General features: G+C 38.1%; 3 protein-coding genes across 3 annotated transcripts; all 3 read right to left on the bottom strand.

Annotated features, from left to right (window-relative positions):
• Positions 1-180: 180 nt before the first annotated feature.
• LOC146377512 (uncharacterized) lies at positions 181-2277 on the bottom strand. The gene is made up of 2 exons (XM_084944897.1): positions 2031-2277; positions 181-1879 (listed from the first exon to the last, which is right to left on the bottom strand). The coding sequence occupies exons 1-2, from the start codon at positions 2120-2122 to the stop codon at positions 421-423; spliced, it is 1551 nt and encodes a 516-aa protein (XP_084801023.1). The 5' UTR covers positions 2123-2277; the 3' UTR covers positions 181-420.
• Positions 2278-2577: 300 nt separating this feature from the next.
• On the bottom strand, positions 2578-5496 carry LOC146377511 (myelin-associated glycoprotein-like). Its single transcript, XM_084944544.1, has 3 exons — positions 5061-5496; positions 3817-4100; positions 2578-2646 (listed from the first exon to the last, which is right to left on the bottom strand). Exons 1-3 carry the CDS (start codon positions 5494-5496, stop codon positions 2578-2580), a joined length of 789 nt encoding a protein of 262 aa, XP_084800670.1.
• Positions 5497-11165: 5669 nt separating this feature from the next.
• Positions 11166-16644, bottom strand: LOC146377510 (myelin-associated glycoprotein-like). The gene is made up of 9 exons (XM_084944838.1): positions 16596-16644; positions 16011-16367; positions 13855-14145; positions 12178-12426; positions 11835-12095; positions 11658-11745; positions 11480-11572; positions 11277-11346; positions 11166-11201 (listed from the first exon to the last, which is right to left on the bottom strand). Exons 1-9 carry the CDS (start codon positions 16642-16644, stop codon positions 11166-11168), a joined length of 1494 nt encoding a protein of 497 aa, XP_084800964.1.
• Between the last annotated feature and the right edge of the window lie 1493 nt (positions 16645-18137).

Here is an 18137-nt window from a genome sequence, read left to right as displayed (position 1 = left end):
TTCTTTTTTTCGGTACCGGTAGGGGAGAGTGAGGTAAGATGAGCCACTTTTTACTCATGTTGCCCTGGATGTGAGAAAAAAATGACACAGAAATAGAATGATAACATATTCCTTTATTTCAGGATGTCTCCTTTCAAATGTAATGATCAGAATCTATGTCTGATGACACTGCCCAAAATAATGACCTATTAAAAAAAAATGCTCCTTTGGCTCAACTTGCCCCAGATTAGGGGTAAATTGAACCTAGTCAGTGGGTAAACTGAGCCATCTTGGGGCAAACTGACCATGTAGTTTTTAAAATGTAAAACTGATCATATTGTGAAAACAAACCATTTTAACAGTTGTAAACCTGTGAGAACAAACCTGGAAACTGGTGGTTTCTAAACAAACCACCAGTTCAAAACCATTTATTCAAAAGAACTATTCAATATTCCAATGATCAAGGTTGCAGGGGAATATGAACTGTTGCTCCCTCCTTGCAGTTCCTCCAGCCTGTTGAGGTTGAGGTAGCTTCTTCAGCACATCCTTGCGTGGGAAAGATGCCTCATCATTTTCCTTGAACACAAACGTGGGTTTCTTACTGCTAGTGATCCCTCGGATTCTTCTGAGAAATCTGGCACTCACTTCGTTGTCTGCAAAGCTGTCAACCAGGCCAATGTAATGGTGGCTCCTGGATTTGGATGCAAATCTTACGATGACAAAGTCACCAACTACCAGGTCTGAGACATCTGGTTCACTTCTTTCATCGCTGGAACTGTCATACTCAGAAGTGTCTTCAAATGGGATGGGAACATCACTCTCCTCAGAGCTGCTTTCCACTGCAATTTTTGTCTGGGTTTGTTTCCTCTTCCACATTCCTTGCTTTTTGTGGATTATTTCTTTTTTGCCTTTCAGTTTATTTGTCCTTTCTTCATGGGCTCTCTCAATTGCCTGCTTTTCAGGTGTATCAGTCAGGATTCGTGTCTTCACACGCTTTCGATTTGTTTGTTTCCTGGGCTGCTGACTTTTGGGTAAGGGTAGAATATCAGTGGGAGACACATATCGAGCATGGTTGGGGTCACTTCGTGAACCACATGCATGTACAGGGTCTGGTGAAGGTAGCTCAGCAGAAAGAGAGGCTGAAACCACAGGTGCAACACCTTCAGCGGCAGGCTGCTGCTCCAGGTTGGGCCTGTCTGACACCATGGATGGCTCAAACTCTGCATCAGAGAAGATATCTCTGTTGTAAGGGAAAATCCCAATGGCTCTAAATCCCGAGGAGATATTTCGTGGTGTCATTGCTGACATGAAAGCATCATTCACACAACCAGCAATTTGGTATATGCTGGCAGTTTTGCCTGGGTTGGACCTCATCCAGCCATCAAGAGCTCTGTTGTAATAGGTTTTAAATGGACCATACACACACTTATCCAGAGGCTGAAGGCGATGGGAAGTGTGGGGTGGAATTGTGAGCATTACAATACCACTTGTTTTTGCTATGTCCAAAGCCTTCAGTGAAATGTGGGCTTCATGGTTATCCATGATTAGCAGCAGTGGCAGGTCAGGGGAGCACTTGGTCTGCTGAACCAGATGTTCAAGGAACACAACAAAGACATCTTCACTGATCCAGCCTGATCTTGTAGTGGTACCAATTGATCCCGGAGGTGCTCCTGCAATGAAGTGGTCTTTGTATCTAACCCTTGGGAAGATAAACATCGGAGGGACTGCGTTACCAGTCGCATTGACAGCACAGACTACAGTCACCAGTTCGCCTCTTTCAGCAGATGTGATGGAGCCCACTTGTTTTTTTCCTTTTTCTGCCACTACCTGCTTTGGTGTCTGTACTGTTGTTACACCTGTTTCGTCAACATTAAAAATCATGTTTGGGGGGAATTTATACCTGTCAAACAAAAAAAGAGCAATGATGATTAGTTAAATTTTTAAGTTATGCAAAAAATGTTAGCTGAGAGTACGCATATTTATTCACTTAACTGTTGTTTGTAGTTGTCATAAATAGTTATTAATGTTTTCAATTAGATAACTTCTGTTACCTGTCGATCACTTTAGCCAGATTGTCAAAGAACTCCCCAACTGTAGTCTTATTGAAGGCTGTAGCTCTTCCCAAAGATGTTGCCTCAGGCATACGGCAAGAGAGATGGTGGCGTGCCAAAAAATTCTTGAACCATTCTTTACCTAAAAAATGTAATGGTAAAGTAGTAAACTACACAAAATACATTAGTCTGTGCCAACCTACTGAAATGTTGTTTCTTGCACTTCCTACCGGCTAAACCTTTCTCTGTCCAGTTGCTGGGAGTAGAAATGTTGTTTCTGCCTGCCAATTCTAATGCCAGTTCACGGCATTTCTTTGGGGAAATGCCATGGAACTGCTCTGCAAGCTTCTTGATATGCTCTGCTAGCTCCTACTCCACCTCCTCAGAGAAGACTCTCTTTGCTGAAGCTGTTCCACTATAGCCAACCGATTTGACCTCCTGTGTGTCCTTCTTTTTAATATATCTCCTGAGTGTTGACCTGTCAATTTGTCTTTCTTTAGCCACTGATCTTATGGACTTTCCTCCCTTGACTTCACTCGCTGCCCTTTCAATCTCCTCCAGGGGTGTTGAGCCCCAGCTGGTCTTCCGTCTGTAGGTCCTTGGCATGATATCTTTTCTATAATAGTTAACATATGACAAATACAACAAAAGGGTTCAGTATACTGAACTAAAATACTATTTAATAAGTCAGAGCCTTAAATAAATTTCAGTGCCTTATGGTGGGGTAGGTTGAACCATTGGATCAATTTACCCCATAGCCTTTGGCTCACTTTGCCCCATAGCCACCATTTTGAAAAAAACGGGCTAGCTTAGCAATTTAGGCTAATCTTTAGAAAACTTCTTCAGATGATATTATATTTTAGAAACCCACCAACATGTATAATATATCATTTTAGACACAGATACATTTGTTTTAATATTACAGTCAATTTACCTGATATGCAGAAATTTTACTTTGACAAGCAAAAAACATTTTTTTGTGTAATACAGACTTACCCCTTCTCCAATGTGCTCCTCTTTAATATAGCAGGATGGAAATGATGAGTGCTTCCTGGATTTATGGTCACATGACAAAACATGTACACAGTTACCTAGATACAAGGGGTGGTTCAACTTACCCACTGGCTCATCTTACCTCACTCTCCCCTACTAGTTTTATTTTGTTGTATTTATCCGCGACACCTTAAAGGCCGGTCCTTGAAAATATTGTCGGGCATAAACCGGTCCGTGGCGCAAAAAAGGTTGGGGACCGCTGATGTAGACCATGAATGTACTGACAAAATATCAAAACAGCCCATTCACCAGTAGAGATAGTAAGCATTACACTTAGAGATCACTAGACTGACATCACTATCAATTCAGCAATGATGCACAAAAGTGAAATGACAATTAAAATGAAAAAAAAAACTTTAATAATGAATTTAAGGATAATCTGCAAAACCATTTTTGTAGGTGATAAATTGGACAGAAATCAATCTCAAAATCACCTCAGTCTAAATACCAAACAACTTCATGTTGACTGTTGGGACAATGTAGATGAGTCATGATTACTGTGAATCCTGTGACTGTGGCAGAAGCTGTAAAAAATAGACTATATTCAATTTAATTTTATATGTAACACAACTTCACATTTGGTGCTGAAACTAAATCATGTTACATATCACAATGCAAAAATACTGACAATTTTTCTGCTCAGGTTTACTTCTATACTTACTCTTTCTTTATGATACAATGATTTTCTTGAATCATCAAAAAATGTACTGATAACTTCACACTTACATTTTACTTTAAGGGTCTTGGATGTTTCTGGATGCTTCCCTCCGTGGTATGTAACTCTGCATTGTAAAGGTCGGTTGTGATCAGTGTGGTTTGAGTGAAAGGTCAAAGTAGATGTTGCTTTCCACTGGCCATTTTGAAGCTTCTGTGTTTGAAGGTGTTGCTCTCCAGAGTGACTCCAGTGGAAATCAGGTGGATATGTGGGGCAGGAGTGAAACACAGAGCAAGATGCAGACACATTTTCATCCTCATTTACCTCCTCTTGCACAAAGAAATCAGTGGGATTTGGATCATCTGTGTTAACAAGAGAGATCATGAAAAATGCAACATGTTAGTTAGCACACTGGGTAACTGACGCTATGTTTTATCAAGATTACAATTATGACCTTGCCCATTTCATGTTTAAGAACTTTGTTAACAAAATATAAAAACATTTTGATATTCACACACAGATACTACTGAGGTCACACACAATACAGAAGTATCACCTACAAACATTCCAAGGAAATATGTGGGAAAAGTAATAAGAAGAAAAGTATTGCATACATTGTTTGAGTTGCTGTCCACAGAAAAAAAACTATATAAATAAATAGATAAATAATGTTGGTTAAAAATATAACAGGAAAAGAGTCTGGGCTTTATTTCTGGTGCTTTTTTTTCCATGTTTGTACATGTTTCCTTAGCAAATTGAATTTTGGTTTTCAGTTTAACTTAAGGCTGAAGAAAACTTAAATTTTGTGGCAATGGCATATATCCCAACCTAAATTAATAGCACAAATGAAAGAGAAGTAAACACATCTGAAACCCAGTGAATATGTATTAACTGACAACCAGTCTTTCCAGGCTATAGTTTGTCACTCTGGAATTTCTGAAAGAAAACCTGTGATGCAAGCCATAGAAACCAAGACTGCTCAAAAAGATTGACATAAAAGTGCTTTTATGGGTTGATTTGCACAAATGTTTTATTAAGTTTTAGATTTGAATGAGACAGTTACCATCATTAAAAAAATTGCTCATCAAATTACTGCCTAATTTTCCAGAACACCGCACCCTGACTTCACACTGTTCACTTATCTGTTACTGGTGGAAATGAATCCGGTCAGACCCGAGACAGGAAAACTACAACTGATCAGAAATGCAGAATTCTAAACCTCAAATATCAACACTGGAAATAAAGAAAGGATTATGAGAAATACAAATACAAAGTGTAAGTTTACTTTTATTTGTTCCCTCCAATTTGTTGACTTTACTTACCCATCACTGAAATGGAGACTTTGTTATTTCTGTAAGAAGCTCTGTCGTAACCTTCAATTTCAATCCTGAAATAAAAAGGTCCTCTGTCATCTTGTTGAAGCTTTTCAATCATCAGGGAACAGTTCTTGCTGGCGTCTCCAAGAAGTTTTGTTCGACTCTGATACTGCTTGACAATTTTCGACTCAGTTGGATGATAGATGACTCGATCCCCCTCAGTGGCCATCCAAATCCCTGTGAAGCTTTTGGCCTTCCCTTGTGGATCTGGGTAATTATAAGAGCAGGGGATCACCACACATGAGCCAAGGAGACCTTTTACTTCGCTTGGCACATCAGCGGTCCAAGATAATTCCGCTACTTGAGTCACTGTCATAAATTGAACAACAAAATGTGTCAAAATTAAACATAAAAGTAGCACGGAAGAAAAGTATAAATGCATAAAACAAAGTATGAAACCCTCTGAAAATTAGACATTTTACTGGAGAAAAACAGCACATCATAAAACAAATAACTGTCTACTATACAACTGTAAGAGTGCTCACTTCTAGAGCATATTAAAAATAAATATTACAATTAACTGTGTACATTTTACAGAATATACCATACATTTGAAGTAAATGCACAAAAACAAAAGCCACTCTAAAGCGTCCATCTCTTCTTCTGACTGCCAGATCTAAAAAAAAAAAAAAAAAATAGTGATACATAAGTGTGGGTGCTTTTGTTTCCTGTGAAGTGAGTTGCGTACTTTCCATTCTGCATATATTTGAAAAATTCAGTCTCTGCTTACCCACTAATGAGTCACAGCATATGGCTCTCTCATTCAAGCCTGGTTCTGCTAGAGCTTCTTACCTGTTAAACAGAATTTTTTTCCTAGCCACCATCATGAAGTGTTTTGAGTTGTTGAATTGTTGGGGTTCTTTCTCTGATACTGTAAAATGCCAAGTTGTAGCTTAGTTAGTAAACAAGTAAATAAAAAATGGACCCTTAGGCCCCCTCCTCGATTTAAAGATGGTCTTTCTCTTTTCACATAAGTGGCCTCCTTGACTCTGCGCTCAAACCAGCTTTCCTCCCTGCCCATGATGTTTACATCCTCATCATTGAAAGAGTGTCCACTGGCCTGTAGGTGTGAATAGATTCCAGAGTCCTGGCCTGATGAGGTAGCTCTTCTGTGTTGTGCCATCCGCTTTGCCAGAGGCTGTTTGGTTTGCCCGATGTATAAATCGGGGAGTCACTTGGATGAGTGATGAAACGTTTCTCCCACTGAAAATGTTACATCCAGATGAACAGAATCAACTTTTGGAGATTTACTTACCTGGATGATTGAGCATGCATCAAGAAATTGATAGTTTTGTTAATCGTTTATGTGATATTGTTTTGTCAAGAGGAATCAATCAAGCAATATTAGGTTGATGTTACAGGAGGATGTACTATCTCTCCTAACACTGAAAGCAACAATATGCAATATCTATAGAACCTAATGAGAATGAAAATGTGCAGTTATAGTTTTTGTTGTGTCTTATGAAGGATCATGACAGTACCTTAACCTTCATGTTGTGTTCCAGTCAAATTGGAGAACTTTAAAAGTTTTATCACTGAAAAATGTTGTTAATTTGATCAGATTAACATGAGATTCCATGACTTTGTACACAAAGAGGATTTCAACACACAAGATAAATTGTATCAATTTCATTCAACATTTTTAGACTTGGTGTTCCCAAGTTCAAAAATGACTGATAATTAGAAATTAATGGTAGAGACAGAAATTAGTGTAAACAACTGAGTTTTGGTAAATCTTCATTTGTCAGATGGACATATGCACACACATATAGACACCATGGATTAGAGGAGATTAGAGGAGAAAGTGTTAGAAGTTGAAGACGGCACAAAATATGATCCAGATCAAGAAATGCCAGAAGAGGATGGCTGTACTGAGGCTGATGCCACATTTAAGTCAAAAAATAGGAACTTCTGCCCACCTGAAAATCAAGTTAGGCCTTTGGCTGAAAGTGTCTTAATGATGACCAGAGGACCTACACAATGTGCCATATCCTTGATGACATCAGATCCTTTTCTGAACTATTCATGACCGAGTCCATCAAAACCATAGTGACCAACCTTGAGGGGAAACAGCCTTACAAAGACAATTGCAAAGCTTTAGCCCAGAAAGACAGAACAATTTTTCAAACCATCGTGTCACTCGGGAAATTTTACATGTTGTTGCGAGTGATTCACTTTGAGTGTTTAACTGCTTCTTACAGGAACATAAACATTTTCATATATATATATATATATGTGTGTGTGTGTGTGTGTGTGTGTGTGTGTGTGTTTGTGTGTAAAAGAACAAAACACCCATTCACCCATATTTTAAATCAACAGGCTCATTTCCTCTTCATAAGAAAACCACCCCTGATGGGGTTATGCTTACTATGAATGACCCTTTACATATTTAATCTAGCACTACAAAGCCTGTTTGTGGTTTTGATGAGTTGAGTTTCCTCTTGCTGATCTGTTGTAAATTCAGTCGTTTGTGGACCCCACTTTTTCAAAAAAAACAAATGCAGAGTTTAGTAAATCAGCTTGTTCTTACTGTATATAGCTTTTCTACTCAACCACTTTAAAGTCTGACTCTTAATAATAATATAAATACATCTTATTTGACTTACTATTGTAATCTGGCGTTGTAAAAACCCCAAAACACATGAGAGCATCGACTCTGTTTGCTTTGCTTATAAACATTTCTCACTTCTGAGTAAAAGGACAAATTGAATAATGCCTGATTAAATTAAGTATTCAAAAAGTATACTTAACTAAAAGCACAGAAGAATTATGTACTTTTACTTAAGTACATAACCTTGTGACCGACATTAAAGTATAGAAGTATAGGTATATTTAACACCACATACGATTTACACAAGACAATTTTATGTCTTATATGAATGTTATATATGTTAACTGTCATAAACAGGATGTGTAGTAACATGTTGTATTTTTAACATGTTTTAATGCTTTGCATCGTGATTTATTTAATCTCAACAAGCTCATAAAAACAGTCAGGGATCACTGTCAGCCTATCTTAGTTTATAGTACCACTATTCATTTTAAAGGTCAGTTTTTAAAACCTTACAATGTAACTACAGCCCAGCCCATGCAGCAGTATATTAATGACTAACCTCATGTTGTGGATGGATTATCTCAGTTGTTCTCCTGACTGAAGTTTGGTCTGTTTACATCATCCTGAATTGCGATTGCATTTGTCCCTAACCATCGGGAACCCTGACATTAACTTTTATCGAGTGGAAAAAAGTTACTGTTCATCCTCCAGCTTCAGTGTGCTAATGTGTTTATATTATGCTAACTATAGCTGTGTAACTAGCCACCACATAACACATCATTATATACCAGCTAGCCCAAGTTCAGTAACCCTACAAATGTCACTGCTGTTTAGTTTCCTGTCTTCATTTATGTCGGAAGTGATAGCAGAGCTGTATGTTTTAATTTTTCAGAAATCCCTCAATTAGAACATGGTATATTATTTAATCTTAATTTTTTTTTGAGGCTTCCTGCGTACCACTAGAGGGAGCCCACATACCACCAGTGGTATGCATCCCACAGAGAGCCACTGTTCTACAGCACAATGTGTTGCTGGTGCTCACTAGTGTTACCAGTGCTAGCTTTTTTTTTTCCAGCAAATACACCTGAACAAAATCCAGCTTGACGAGAGACCCGAACGTGAGCCCTTACAGTAGATTGCTTTGCTTTGGCCTGGCTCTTTAAAGGGTGACTTTTCTTCTCAAGAGTTCAGTTGATTTTTAGCTAATTGGTTGTTTAAATTCTCTTTTCTCGCTGTACACAGATCTCCACTGCCCTTAGTTTTGACTGAATTCGCAGATTCACAAATTAAGCATGAGCAGTTGTCATGGCCCCTCTGTTCTTGCTGGCTTGACCTGCCATTTCTGTTTCTGTTTCCTTGAACCTACTGATAATCACACTCACCTGCAGCTGATGAACTCATCCCTGGGCACTATTTAACAAAGTGGCTGATCTTCAGTTGTTGTTGGAACATTGATTGACAATAGTTAATGAAACCTTGGCTTTAGCAAAAGGTGATCTTATCTTATCATGTCTTGTCTTGGTAAAGAAAACTAACTTCTTTGTCCTTGTGTGCCCATGAAAACCGTGGAATTTTGGAGAGAACTCTTAGTTTTTGTAAATATTTCTGAGGGGACAGTGGAGAGCATGTGTTTGGGAAAGAAGCTGGGATGATCACTATGGAGGGAATCATGTTTTGCTGGACCGTTTTCACTTTGGTTTTACACTGTAAATAAACTCACAGTCCCTGTTGTGGAAGTCCTGGTTTTGGGTCCTGTTTTTCCACCAGTCAGCAAAACTGATGAAGAAATCCAGTCATTAATGGACCCAGCAGATTCCTGTCCTGTTCCAGCAACTAGTTAGCGGGTTCTCCTCTGGAGTTTGGAGGACCTGACTTGGAGGAGCACAGCCCAGGGAGAAGCAAGCCTACAAATGCCGAAGCGTGCCTCATGCTGCTTGGTGGGCTTGCCTCTGACCCTCAGTAAGGAGAAGGTGGCTGATGGTCAATGAGTATTTATGGTGGCAGAAAGGGGCACGTCATTACCACCTGTCCCTTGTGGCCAGAAGATTTTGCTTGCCAGTAACTGTAGAGATACTAGCGGGCAAAATAAACTAACCTTCCCTACCACAACCTAGGTGCCTGGTCAAACTCACCTTTAACACTCACACTCACTTTTGTCATGCTCTGATTGACTCTGGAGCTGAACAAAGGTTCCTTGATCAATCATTAGCAAAAGAGCCCAGCATTCTTCTAATCACCTTGGCTGAATCATTGCAAGTCTCTGCTCTGAATGACACGAGTCACCTGGACAAAACTCATAGAATCGGTCTGGGTGGACTCTTTCGTGTCACAAAAACTGCCTGTGGTCAGCTGCCTCCTGTGTATCGCCAAGTGCTCCATCTGTGCTGCTAGCACATATATTACCTTTGTTTAATATTTACATTTGTTTGATCTGAAACATTTAAGTGTGGAAAACTCACAAAAAATAGGAAATCGGGAAGGGAGCAAAGATGTTTTCGAACCGCTGTAAATGATGAGTTTGATTTAAAAAAGATGTAACATTTTAAACACATTTTAAATACTTTTTCTGTTTGTTTTTTTTGTTGTTTTATTTTTTTAAGCAGAATGACTGCACCTCAAGTTATAGCCAATACAGGGTTTCCTGTATTTAGTTGATGCCTAAAGATATTAGACACCAAGAATACCAATCACACTCATACACTACAGTGTGCTTTTCTGCATTCTGTGTTGAAGTTGGTACACAATCCCGGAAAGACAGATTGCTTTAATTTCACAACCACTAAACACTCCCTATTTAAAAAATCCCACTCTATTTCAAATTTGGATGTCACCTTTCCACAAGCTGAGAGAGCAAAATGCCTTTACTTACATACAGTACTTGCACTAACCCTGGTTTCACTCGTCACAATGAGTTTCTTCTTGTGGAGCTTTTTGTGTTGAATAAATTGTCCACAGTGAATTCAGTCACTGGATCATGTGACAATGTGGCACTGTATGACAGTGGAGATTTATGAGCATGGGGATGATATGTTGCCAAGTGCATGTCAGCAGCCTGGCTAAGTTCTGGACATACGACAGCGTGTCCAGGGCTTTGCTGAAAATCCTGGATCTCATTACAATAATCCACATGGTTGGTGAGAAAAGCATAGAAGAGGCTCTTTGGTACAGAGTCGGTGAATGATGGCTGTCCAGAAATGTTCATTAGATGGGCAACTGATTTTGTTTGACCTTGACCCCATTTTCACAAAAACCACACATATTTGCAAATAGTATATTTAAAACTGGAAGCTAGAGTGGAAATGAGACAGACAGACAAATAGACAGAATCGACTACATACTCCCTTCCCTTTGCGGGGAGACTGATGATAAAACACTTAATGAACAACTGGAATAACATATGTGATATAAGATGAAAATAGCATAAGGATTTTTTTAACATTTTCCTTGACTTCCATCTGAAGACACAAACATCGACTGCAGCTGGTCTTTCACAGATGTTACACATTGGCGTATACTGATTCATCCAAGTCAGTCTGCATAGAAAAATAAGTTTAATTCATTCCATTGTTTGATGCAGGCACATAACAAATGAAGAAAACCTAACTCACCCCTACGTTGCCATATACATGAAAATTGGTGTAAATGTCATTGCAATGGGCATCCTCATAGTTCTCTTTCCTGCAGAAACAATAAAGAAAAGCACACAAGGTTTTTTTCTTATCTACATGAAAATGAAGTTCAGTCACTCCTTCTTAGGTTACATTTAATCAAAAGTTTTGTTTGTTTGCTAATTGAGGTGAAGAATGTATACCTCCTTGCTGGGGCATAATGAGGGATCTCTACAGGTCTCTCTGACTTCATTGTGCTCAGGTCAGATGGTGGTGTTTCTCCTGATCTCCGCGTGCTAGCAGAAATATGTTTGGGTGTTTTTGTTTGAGTTTTTTGGCATTACCTTTAATGATATTACAATAATTTGTTTAATGACTCACCATTTTTTAACTCCGACAGCAGTAGCTATCAAAATAATGAGCAAAATGACACCTGTTCCAGAGGCAATAAAGATATATTGCATGTTGTCTGAAGAAAAAGAAAAACATACTGTGTTTTTTGTCATGTAAATGTTGAATAAAAAGAATTTATGTTCTATTTTTGACATTTTTACTTACCATTAACAGGTAAAGAGAGTGTGAGGTTAGCATTTCCCAGCGTGTTGTTTGCCAGACAGTGAACAAACCTAAAGGACCTAAAGTCTGTCTGCAGAGTCCCAGTAGTAACAGAGCCATTTGTCTCTACTGTGGTGCTTGGCAGGACTCTGTCACCAAGAACAAAATGGACCATGCTGGGGGGCCTGGACTGTACAATGCAATCACACTTTACTATGCTGTTATATGAGGAGCACTTAGAGTAAGTCTCAATGTCAGGGCCATCTGTAAGAACAGCAAATGTAATTAGAAACATATATCCATGCATTCATCTTTTGTTGTTATATTTGTTCTATTATTTACTTACATAACACATTGAGCTTCAGGGTGCTTGATTTGACTCGTCCTTCTTCATTAACAGCAGTGCAGTACACGGGCTCTGAGTGTCTGGAGACATTTGACATTGTGTAGGTTTGTCCCTTATTCAGCAGAACACCAGTTTCACTGTGCCACTCGTAGCTGCTGACAGGGTTAGCATCACTGGAGCACTTCAGGTGTGCAGTCTCTCCCTCATTCACATCTGACTGGTACTCGACCTTCACATTCACTGGAGCATCTGCATAGAAACATTTAACCCTTACTCTGCAGCATTTTGTATCATTTTACACAGTGAGGTAAAAGCTGAGTTTCATTAAGCATTTTGACATAATGGTAGTACTAGAGTAAATTTTCAAGCAGTTGCCAAAGTCAGCAAGATTCTGATTGGACAAATATATCGACGATAGGCTGAGCCCATCGGCGATAGGCTATTTATTTATTTATTTGCCAATGAGTAAGTTTGCTAAGAATGATGGAGCTAATAGAAGCAGTCAACAGAAAGAAACAGCGCTGTTTTAACAGCGAGCAAATGCACCCTCCTCAGAGTGCGCCGAAATGCTTGTTGATGGAGCTGCAGAAGCTGGTGACAGCCAAGTATACTCAGCCGGATGGTGGACACGTACATGCTCATGCAGGTTAGTCGTGTTTAAGTACTTTGCTCGCACTATATGTCTGCACAAGTGGCACACCACTTTGGTTACATCCTTAGGTTTACCCCCTTCATGTGGTTTAAAGCCTTTATATATTTCTTTGTGCTGTAAGCGTTAACGTGCCATCATCATGATAAAAGCGATTAACAATTAACCCATCCAGATGGGTTTAGTGCATTAAAAATTTTAACCTCGTTAATGGTGATGACCGCTTTAACGCTCTAAATTTTTTGGGAAATTAGTTTGTCCATGCTTGAACTTCTTCTGTGTTGTAAACGTGCAAATCAGTTCATGCATGATTACATTGCTCCACCCATCAAAAATGGGTGACTCGCCCATCGTCGATTATTGGACTGACGATTGTCAGTTGGAAAATTTTTACATATCGCCCAACCCTACCATGAACTAACAAAATATCCAAGTAGTCCATCTAATATTTGATATATTTCGGTCAATGGAGACCATACAGACTGCTAAACTAACATCACCATTGACTAAGAAACGCTAAAGAAAAAAAGAATAAAATTACGACTTAAAAAAAAATATGAGTCAATTTAATGATTATAAAGTCATAACTGATAAACGGAGACACAGACAGAATTTGCTCTTCTTTCTGTCACATGCCCATCCAGTGAAAATACCAGACATCTTATTGCTGACTGTGGTTGTAATCTATATGAGTCATGATGACTGCGAATCCTGTGACTCTGACTGAAGCTAGATGCAGAAGCTGCAAAAATTAGACTGTAATAATTTAATTTTTTTAAATGGTAACACAACTTCACATTCACTGCTGAAATGAAATGTATCACGTCACCAATCACGCTGGAACATTTGACATTTGACCCCCTTAGCTTCTGCTTTACATATAATCCCCTTTCTGTTTATTTGGACTTTCTTTTGTCTGTTTAAACATGTAAATGATACATCAAAAAGTACTGCACAAATTTTAGTTTTCAAAATGCTTGAGGAATTTGTCTTTTATCATCAACACATATTTAGAAATGCACACTTACATTTTACTTTAAGGGTCTTGGATGTTTCTTGGTGCTTTCCTCCGTGGTATGTTACCCTGCATTGTAACAGTTTGTTGTGATCAGTGCGGTTTGAGCGAAACATTAAAATTGATGTTGCCTTCCACTGGCCATCATGAAGCTTCTGTGCTTGAAAATGCTGCTCTCCAGAGTGACTCCAGTGAAAAGCTGGTGGATATGTGGGGCAGGAGTGAAACACAGAGCAGGATGCAGACACAGGTTGACCCTCCTTTATGTCCTCATGCGCAGAAAAATCAATGGCATTTGGGTCACCTGTGTTAACAAGAAAGATCATGAATAATCAAATTTTCTGAGAGAACACTTAATGTACTCGGCAGTTGATACTGTATTTTATAAAGCTTTGACTTATGAACTTGCCTTCCTTATATTAATTAAATTTGTTGATACTGTATTTTTCAGACCATAATGTGAACCGGATTATAAGACGCACTGTCGATGAACGGGTCTGTTTTCATACATAATTACATATTACATTACATTACATATTAAGCAAAACAAAACAGTCAGATAAGTCAAACCTTACTCAACTCCTTCTTCTTCTTCCTCCACTTCCGTACCATTGATTCATTAATTATCTCAGTTGTTCTCCTGACTGAAGTTTGGTCCGTTTACAGCATTCTGCGTTGCGATTGCATTTGTCCCTAACCATCGGGAACCCTCCCGTTAATGAGTGGAAAAAATTTTGCGTTCATCCTCCAGCTTCACTGTTTATGTTATGCTAACATAGCTGTGCCGCTAGCGATTATGTAGCAAATAATTATGTACCAGCTAATCCAACTTCAGTAACCCTACAAAAGTCACCGCTATTTAGTTTTCTGTCTTCGTTTATGTTGGAAGTGATAGCAGAGCTGTAAGAGTTATTTTTTTAGGAAATCTCTCAGTCAGAACATGCTATATCATGTTTAGGTGGAAACTAGTGAGCTAACTTCCTGCCAAATTCTGACTCCTTAAATTTCATAAATTTTCATGGTTTTCATGGATGCCTGGATGTTAAACTTAATTGTTACACCTGGTAAAGCAGCAACGCAGATCATTTTATTAAAGATGAAACAATTCTTTAACTCAGGTTTTAACTCTCAGTGATGCCGCAGTGATTGTTTGACTTTGGGACCTGAAGCAGAGTTTGGACCCAGATTACAACGCGAGGCTCCTGAGTACGGTAGCCGTAATTCTCTGACAAGCCATCATGCTTCGTACTAAAGCACTTTTTGACAGATTTTTGAGCGTACCACATGAAATCGGTTCGAGGTCAGTAAGCACAACCAGAATTCACACATAAGGTGCACCGGATTATAAGGCGCACTCTCGATTTTTGAGAAAATTCAAGGATTTTAAGTGTGACTTATAGTGCAGAAAATACGTTAAACATGAATAAAATGTTGAAAATCACCACCAGAGTCTAGTGAGTTTAGTAATGCATAACACAGATATATTACTAACACATATTACAAGGAAGTATGGGGGGAAAGAATAGGAAGAAAGATATTTCCTGTTTTGTTTGAGTTGCTGTTCATGAAAAAAAGAATCAGCTCTGGTTGGAAAATATAACAGGAAAAGAGTGGTGGCTTCATTTGGAATGATTTAATCTTTCCATGTCTGCATGTTTCCAAACCGATGCAAGATTTACTTTCAGTCTGATTTCAAGCTTGAGAATGTAGGAAAACAAAGAACTGGATGCAACATCACACATAAACTGAAAGATAAAATGAATTAGCCTGATTTAATAGCACAAATGATGAACATGAAAACAGAAATATTAAAGAAAAAAAACCCTCTAAACCAAATCAATTTGTATTAACCACAAAACCTGTCTTTCAAGGTTCTAAGTGATTAGTTACATTGGGCTTTCAGAAGTAAAATGTGAGGGAAAAAAGCCACAGACACCGAACATGCTGCTGGATAATAATAAAGTGCTATTATAGGTTGACTTGCTGGTTCATAAATGCATTGTCAGAGCTTAGGTTTGAATGAGTTAGGTAACAAAGCAAAAGCGTATCTGTTATTAGTACAAATGAATCAGCTCAGACCAAAAAACTAGCAACACTGAATAAACAGACAATACTAAGCTTGGAAAATGCGATTTTATTATTGGCAATATTAATGAGCATTTTACTTACGAATCATTGAAATGGAGACTTTCTTATTTAAGTAGGAAAAACTGTTATAGCCTCCAAGTTCAATCCTGAAGTGAAAAGGCCCTCCATCATTTTGTTGAAGATTTTCAATCATCAGAGAACAGTTACTCTTGCTGATGTCTCCAAGAAGTTTTGTTCGTCTCCTATACTGCTCCAGCATTTTAGACTCAGTTGGATGATAGATGACTTGATTCCCATCATTGGTCCAAATCCCTGTGAATGTTTGGACCTTTGCATTTGGGTAGTTATAAGAGCAGGGGATCACCACACATGACCCAAGGAGACCTTTTACTAAGGATGGGACATCAATAGTCCAAGATGACGCTTCTGTTTGAGTAACTGTAATAAAATGCACACCAAAATGTGAAGAAATGAAGTACAGAAACAGGTTGATCAACAAGAGACAGGAATCTTAAATGTATGAAACAAAATGCTGATTCCCTAAAAACTGCCTGGACAACAAAAGATGCATTATAAGACAAACAACTGACTGTTCAGTTCTGTAACTGGCAAATAAGTAAGTAAACATTACCTCTATTTATACACATTGTGCAAAATGTATCATACCTTTGACGCAAATGCATATGAAAAACAAAAGCCACTGCCAAACATCCATCTCTTCTTCTTATTTCCACATCTAAAAAAAATAACAAATGTGTGTATGTGTGGGTGCTTTTATTTCCTCTATGGACAAGTGATGTCAAGTTTCCGTTCTGCTTTTAATACTCACTTGATCCACTTTGCCACAATTTCTAAGTGTAGAATGGGGAAGCAGGTCATACGTATCAATATTTATCCTTTTTGAATGATTTGCCAAGATTTTATCAAAGGGGTGTTAAGAAGATTTATAAGATTATAAAATAACACATTTTATTTTTCACAAGTTGAATTTCAGATGTCATATGTAACGTAATAATAATAATGATAATAACAATAATAATGATGTACGAGGTATTTGTCGTCTCTTTAAGCGTATGTTGTATCTTGCCTCGCATCTTCCACTGAGCACAAATATCTGTGCTTATTCTAGCCTGGCTCTGACAGATGTCCTTTGCTCTTTATTGCAGTGATATTAATAGAGGTCAACTACAACTCATTCATCTCTTAGTACTTCTACAGAGCTTGTAAAAGTTCATCTTGAGTTGAATAAAAGAGAACACATTTGAAATGGAAGGAAAAAAGCAGTTATGCTGTAGTATATGTGAGTGAGGTCATTCGTTTAGTATTTTAAAAAAGTTTAGCTTTTTAGATGCACAACCTAGTCTTCAATGGGAGGCTGATTGTACCTCAGCACATTCACATTTTACTTATAAACTATTATGACGCCTTCCCTAATATGTGTAGAAGTTCTAGTGAAACAATATGAGATCTATGTTATAGAGTGATAGACTACCTCATACTACATCTAGTATCCATTCAAATAACATCAAAATTAGCACATGGATCCAAAGTAATAAACATGCTCAGTTATATCAACAACTGCATCAATGAGGAGTTTAGTTAACAAAGAGGAAAGACATTTTCATGTTTTTTTCTAATTTGAAAAGAATGACTGTACCTTTTACTTATTCGCCTCATTGTCTTAAGTTGTACCTGGAGATTGTTGGTGCAGAGCTGTCAACACAGGATTTCATTTACTTAGTTGATACCTTTCGGCATTTACATGACATGTTGTCTTGTATGAGTTATGCTTAAGCTCTTACTATCTCACAACTTCACAACCTACTTCATTACTAAGACACCAAACTAATGCAATAAAAACAAGATTTGTTTAAATTGTTATACAATGTCAAAAAAAGAAACTATTTTAAATTTTCCTCCAATTTCACAAAAAGGGACCCAGTCTTTTTTAAATTGGTATTGTTTCCCCTTCATGAGCTCATACACAAAACCACCTCTGATGAGAAATACTATGAGCAACTCTTCACGTTCTTGTACAAGCACCCCATTGTCCTTGGCACCTTCATGCCAAACTGTTTGCCATTTTTCCGTCACTCATCACAAATGACTATCTTTTTGCTGAGCTTGATTTAATAGTCCACAGTGAATTCAGTCATTTGTGAATCCTCCTTTCCAAAAAAGCCAGGGTTAAGTGTTTCACATGTGTAT

Source organism: Perissodus microlepis, chromosome 11 (genome assembly GCF_051167445.1).
Source record: "Perissodus microlepis isolate ML-2025 ecotype Zambia chromosome 11, ASM5116744v1, whole genome shotgun sequence".
NCBI classification, from domain to species: Eukaryota; Metazoa; Chordata; class Actinopteri; order Cichliformes; family Cichlidae; genus Perissodus; species Perissodus microlepis.
Note: the sequence above shows the minus strand (reverse complement) of the source record. Positions and strands in the feature narration are given on the sequence as shown.